The sequence below is a fragment of the Myxocyprinus asiaticus genome, chromosome 3 (genome assembly GCF_019703515.2).
Source record: "Myxocyprinus asiaticus isolate MX2 ecotype Aquarium Trade chromosome 3, UBuf_Myxa_2, whole genome shotgun sequence".
NCBI lineage: Eukaryota > Metazoa > Chordata > Actinopteri > Cypriniformes > Catostomidae > Myxocyprinus > Myxocyprinus asiaticus.
The window spans coordinates 35,162,180-35,168,966 of record NC_059346.1 but is presented as its reverse complement, the minus strand read 5'-3'; the positions used below and the strand labels follow the sequence as shown (position 1 = coordinate 35,168,966).

At 31.3% G+C, this 6,787-nt stretch overlaps 1 protein-coding gene across 3 annotated transcripts; it reads left to right on the top strand.

The window, feature by feature from the left end:
• The first annotated feature begins 892 nt into the window (after window positions 1-892).
• Window positions 893-6,622, top strand: LOC127429659 (uncharacterized). Of its 3 annotated transcripts, none has more exons than XM_051678777.1 (9): window positions 893-1,037; window positions 1,717-1,756; window positions 1,915-2,064; window positions 2,159-2,279; window positions 3,917-4,129; window positions 4,217-4,300; window positions 4,580-4,721; window positions 5,130-5,292; window positions 5,709-6,622. In XM_051678777.1, coding segments are annotated over exons 2-9 (1,107 nt in total). In that variant the 5' UTR covers window positions 893-1,037; window positions 1,717-1,754; the 3' UTR covers window positions 5,941-6,622. The 3 variants fall into 3 exon arrangements, with proteins under 3 accessions (XP_051534737.1, XP_051534740.1, XP_051534736.1); XM_051678780.1 differs by having other exon boundaries at window positions 1,584-1,756; XM_051678776.1 differs by having other exon boundaries at window positions 893-1,052.
• Window positions 6,623-6,787: the final 165 nt, after the last annotated feature.

Sequence of the window (6,787 nt, the reverse complement as noted above, 5' to 3'; positions counted from 1 at the left end):
TCACCGTTTGCGGATACAATACAAATAAATGGGGAGAGCCGTAAACTGACACCTACCTGTCGCAGAAAATGTCCCCGTTATATCATAAAACAGCAATTTTATCGTAGCAAACTCCACACATAGTTCATTACAAAAGGATTGTTTGGTGTAAAACATGATGAATATTAGCGGACAGGTGGTTAATTCATTAAGTGGTGAGCCTTTTCCCTCACAAAAGCAGTTTATTCGGCACACTGAAGCATCTCCATAGACACACACACACACACACACACACACACACACACACACACACACACACACTATATATATATATATATATATATATATATATATATATATATATATATATATATGTATTTTGTTGCTAACCTTGTAGGCTTACATTGGTAGAAGGGCTTTGATCAAAGCGTATTTTAAAATAATAACTATAAGGTACACGGGTCTTTTTAAAATGTATTTACTCTTATTTGTGTATTTACAAATTGCACGTATCTAATTTTATATTGTAAATTTTAGTGTCTTATTCTTAATAATTTACTTACTGTATGAGACTGGGTTCATGCTGTACATCCCCAGTACTGTTTCTATGTTCAAATAATGATAATAATAATAATAATAATAATAATAATAATAATAATAATAAGGTGCACGTGTTTTGATTGGACAACAGGTAAATCCTTCTAAATGGCAAATGCCTACACCAATGAGAGAGAGACCTATGCAGCCCCCTCCCCTCGGTTTCAGTGGTATGTTAAGATAAATTATGATATGAGCGAGCAACCTATAGAAATAATCACATTTAATATATATATATATCAATCAATATTTATTTTCTATACGAACGTTGTTATTTAATAGACATGTTTTATTATTATTTTTTAATTTGCTGCAGTTGTGCGTTGAAGTCAGATTGAACATGCATATTTGTCCCGCCCAAGTGAACCAACGAGCCAATCGGAGAAGACTGTATCTGTCATCTGTACATGCGACAGGAAGGCCATGCAGCGTATGCACCGATCTGGGGATACGGGATACTGGTATGTCATCTGCAGGTGATCTACATTTACATTATACACTCCTTCCACCACTGATGTAATGATAGAAGTAAATATAGGATTATCTGCCTTTTTGGTAAATCGGGGAAACAGTAATTCCTTTATAGATGCGATGTCGACGTTGTTAATTTTGCCCTGCATGTACTTTTGCTGATACTTCGGTCAGACCTTGCGAATGTTTTATATAATTTTTATTCTTGCTAATGGAAAATATCCTGATATAGACCGCAAACGTACCTTCAAAAGCTTACCTGTTAAAGACGTCATTATATTACGCACTTTGTAATTCTCACCTTCGATCTCACCAGGCCTTTACAAAGCTTTACTTCAATGCAGGTTCGTTGTATACTGTTAACTGTAGATCCGTTTGTTTATCAGAATGTGTTTTGTGACGAGATACTGCTCACTGTGTCAGTATTGTATCCATACTATTTCCAGTAGGCGGCGCGATATGGACATCAAATACATAATGATAGTAATAATAATATCCTATTATCATTTAAATGGTTTGTCCATTCCTCTTTGTAGATCCCCTCAGTCTCTGTCAGATTTGATGAGGAGCTTTCTGGAAGATGCTTTCTGAAGTAGTTTCTGACGGCACTATGCACATATACAGTATGTATATATTTTTCTCTCTTGTTTTTTTCTCTTGCTGCTCTAGGTATCAAGTCTGACAACCAGCAGCCGGCATAAAAAATAATGTAAGTATGATGTTTAATTTATGCAATGCATCTATCATAAACAGTGCATCTAAATAGTAATATAATTAATAGAAAAACTGTAATATGTGAGCCTGATGTAACATACAAGTTTAACAGATATACTGTGCACTGACAAAGAGCTTTCTGCTTCTTTTCAGGATCGGGTTGAAGTGTTATCTCTCTCTTCCAGTGGTAGCAGGGGCATTATTTGTGGGCCTCCCTTACAGTATCTCTCTGGTTGCTCAATGGCTCTATGGCTGGCCCAAAAAACCTGGGTACAAAAAATATATAGAGGCTCTCAAACCAAGGTGACTTAGCGTTAACAGTTTGACTTATGCTACTTTTAATATATTTTTGTTTGTGGGTTTTTGATGATTTTGATGTCTCTTGACTTCCCTACAGGCGCATATACTGCTTGACAAGAGCTGTGCTTGAGATGCTGAAGTATATGCAGTATGGCAAACTGTATTTTCAGTGGAAACTGTGGTACAGTAATGACAAAAATAACAAGCACTATGAGAAAGTTAGTTCTGTTTTTGTATTCATGTTACATTTTGACACAACATATGGTTTACTTTGCCACAAAGAATACAGTGTGCTTTGCACTTATACAGAGACAGTTTTATGATACAAAGCTACAGATAAGATACAAATACTGGTTCTAAATTTAGAACAGTGCACTGTAAAAAATGTTGTAGCAACTCATAACGTAATAACAAAGTATAATGTAATTGCACATTATTTAAGTTAAATGTAATAAATGTTCATATTTTAATAATTTTCTCTAAACGTAACAATTATTACATTATGTAAGAAGTGCATGATGTAATAATGTTTGTTTTTTTATGTTATAGGTTATTAAAATAAGAGAAATGTATTACATTATGAACTCACCAAAAATGTTTTAATTAAAAATGTTGTAATTTTGTCATATTGTAATCATTTTCAAAACAAAACAATAGTATCCTTTTTAAGGCATAACAAAACATTGGTATTCCTTTAAAATAGTACATTTTCTATCTAAATCTAGTATTAAACTACCTATGAAATACACTGGATTGAAATATTCATGCATTTATTATTATTATTACTGTACATTACTACTAATATATATATATATATATATATATATATATATATATATATATATATATATATATATATATATATATACTAACATACAGTATACCACTACTAAAAATACAGTGAGTATTTTATATATATATATATATATATATATATATATATATATATATATATATATATATATATATATATATATTAATTATATTTTTTACTAATCTGTGATTGATGTCTACAAATTATTTAATGTAGCCTATGTTTGAATAAATCTCCTAATTCTGTCAGATGTCAAAAAAAAAATGTGGGAATCTTTAAAGTCTTTTTTCTCAAAAAATTTTTTTAATGACAGACAACATTTAAATGATTAAATCTAGACAATGATTAGAAACTTAGTAATTATATAATCAGAAAGCTGAGACTTTCTTTTTTTAATTCAGTGCATAAAGCTCAAAATGTGTTTCTGGGTCAAAGTGACGCAAAATGATGGAGCAGGTCACAATCACAAAATTATTACATATTTATGAAAATATTTGAGCTCCTAAAGTTGCCTAATAAGCATACATTTCTCTTAATAACCTATTAAAATGTAGCATATATATATATATATATATATATATATATATATATATATATATATATATATATATATTAGGTTTTGTGCTCATAATGTAATTATGTTGAGAGAAAATTATTATATTATAAACATGTTTCACTTGTACATTATGTGCTGTTATTACATTATGAGTTTTATTTTATGGTAAACTATTGTTAAAATTACGGTGAAAATCAATGATTGGGCGTTCACTACATTTGATGGGAATAGTTATGTTTCTTCTTATTTTTAATGTCAGTTATGTACATTGGATATCAAAATGACATCCCGTAAAGCCTGAAACATGGTCATCGTATTTTTTATGGTAAATTTCTGGCAACCACAGTTGCCAGTATTTTACAGTAAATTTAATGGAATTTTGCGATGTGGTGATTCAACATTGACATTCCAGTAATAGAATATTTTGAACATTCAGTCATTCCTTTCTGTTGTACTGGACTACATTTATATCTGTCCTTTTTTAGGGCATCACCTTTGGCCGTCGAGGTAACAAGCTAGATTTATACTACTCACCAAGCACGGGTCATTCAAATGCAGCTCCTGTGCCGGTAGTTGTGTTTGTGTATGGAGGTGCTTGGGGCTCAGGCGACAGATCCATTTACTGTCTGTTAGCACTGCAAATGGCAAAAGAGCTAAATGCCTCTGTAATTTGTCCAGATTATTCCATATATCCAAAGGTGAGACATTTATTTTATATTCCTATATTACTTTATTGTTTAAATATTTAATTTTTAATGTAAAAAAAAAACTTGCTCTCTTTTTAGGGAAATGTTTTAAGTATGGTTCAAGACATCAGTGACAGTTTGCTGTGGGTGAGAGAAAGGGGCAGTTCGTTCAACCTTGACCAAGTATGTTTTAAACTCCAGTCCACTATCAACTTCTTCTGTTACAATGTGTAAAAACACAAAAAAGAGGCATTACAAATTCCACTTTATCAGTTCAGCATTACTTTTGCTAATGTGCTACAAAATATTTAGTGTTAAATAAAAGTGTTTCTTCTGTTTTTTTAAGCATTTATGTTGTAATTGACAATTTCACCTAGATTAAATCTTTGTGGTTGAAAATATATTTAGTAGAAAATACAATTTAATCCTGATTGTTTTTATTTTTTTTATTTTTGTATGCAGGAAAACATAGTTTTAATTGGTCATTCTGCAGGGGCTCATCTGTGTGCTCTTACCACACTATTTCTGGTGAACAATGTTGAAGAGCTTGTCATTGAGGCCCACAAACAGAGAGAACTTGCATCTGCCATTAAAGGAATCATAGGTAAATGTAACATATTTATCATGTTTATCATATTTCTTATATTAAAGTGAATGATTTAGCATTGCGATCACCCTGTAAGTGCCAAGTCTGTTCAGAATGCAGTTATTTCTCTGATTAAGGCAACACTTTACAATAAGGTTCCATTTGTTAACATTAGTTAATGCATTAGGTATCATGAACTAACAATGCACAAGATCTTTTTTTACAGCATTTATTATCTTTGTTAATGTAAGTTAATAGTCCAAGATTAATAAATGCTGTAAAAGTATTGTTCATTGTTAGTTCATGCTAAATTATGTTGTAAACTAATGTTTACAAATGGAACCTTATTGTAAAGTGTTACCAAAAAAAAAAAAAAAAAAAAAAAAAAACTAATTTTGTGATATTTTTTTAAAATGTTCATAATAGGTCTGAGTGGAGTATACAGTATAATGGATCATTATAAGCATGAGAAAATGCGGGCTGTTGAATATGTGTCAACTATGCACAAAGCTATGGATGGCGTGGAGAACTTTGATTATTACTCGCCAACATCATTACTCAAGAAATTGAATAAGGATCAGTTGAAACGGTATGAAATTGTTATTGCTTATTTCTGCTTTGTCACACATTATCTAAAGATGCAGTGTACAACAGCTGAAGCAGCAAAACATGACTTATTGTTATTTATGAGCAAAGTCACTTTGTTGGCTTTTGTATTGCCTTTATTGGCCAGAAAGTTGTAGTGGTTACCAATTGCTTGTTAGATCACAAATGCAGTTTACCAAGTAAAAGTCACTACAGTACAGAAAGATGCACAGTACTCTCTTTGTTTAAAACTGAGCTACTATGACAGACAAAATAGTTAATTCCCTTGACTGATCTACCATGAAGAAACTGCACACATGAATTACAGAGAGCAATTAATAACACTGTCAGTAGCATTTCTTAACAATTATACAATTAACTGTAAGCTTTGTATTATTTGTATTTATGATTTCTGTGCAGAGTTCCTCCAGTGGCGTTACTCCATGGAACCAGTGATATCATAGTTCCAGTGGAATCATCAGTTAGATTCTCTGATCTCCTCACTTCCCTTTCCATCAAGATGTCCCTTTATCTAATACCCAAAATGAACCACACTGAGATGGTCACTGATCTTATGGCACCAGACAGGCACTTTTACCATACTGTTTATGGCTGTATTAAACAGGAGTACAGTAAATTTCAGGGTTGTTGATTCATACTGTATTCACTAAAGTAACAAACGTACTAATATCATTTTTTTTTTTATACAACAGTCATTATCACTCAGTCTTTGTATTTTCACTATGTTATAACATTATAACTATGTTACTGTAAGTTTACATTCCAGTTCTAATTCTCCTGAAATGTTTTGATGTAGTACTTTCCTCATATCGAAAAATGTGTTGAATATCCCATTGTTCAAGATGCCAAAAGCTCTTTGCTTGTTGTGTTGAATAACAAATTCTATTTAAAAACATACCTTTTAATGTTTAATTCTATGTGAAGAAAGAAGAGATTGTTACAATTATGGCAAGAAGAAAAAGAATAAATGTACAATTATGTCTCCTTCATGGAAATGTAATATAAGAGATGTTACCTATATTGTAGGTTTACTTGTGTAGATTGATTTATCAAAATCATACATTAAATGTTTTTTCTCTGTTCCCAATAATAGACTTGGTTATTGAGGTTGCAAATATTCTGAAACCATTTTGTCTGACATATTCACAGTTGTTGCCGTATTCAATCTTAGATGATAAAATAATATATGGTTAGAGCTATGCATTCTTTTAGAAATGTGATGGTTTAAGTTTTCCTTAATTTTTTCTTGTCATAGTCATTACAATATGTTGATACAGGGAACCAAAACAATCATTTTTAAAATCATTAAATAAATAGGACATGTGAATTTACATTGTAGGTATGAATATTAATTTACTCATGCCATTCCAAATGTGTATGACTTTCTTTCTTCTGCTAAGCACAAATGAAGATTTTCAAAAGAATTTCTTGGCTCTGTAGGTCCATACAATACAAGTGTATGGTGATCAGGCCTTTGA

Bases quoted from the DNA above. Each gene is read 5' to 3' on its own strand.
- LOC127429659 (XM_051678777.1), top strand. The intron at 2,065-2,158 runs GTGACTTAGCGT...ACTTCCCTACAG, and splicing joins ATAGAGGCTCTCAAACCAAG to GCGCATATACTGCTTGACAA. The intron at 4,722-5,129 runs GTAAATGTAACA...TGTTCATAATAG, and splicing joins TGCCATTAAAGGAATCATAG to GTCTGAGTGGAGTATACAGT.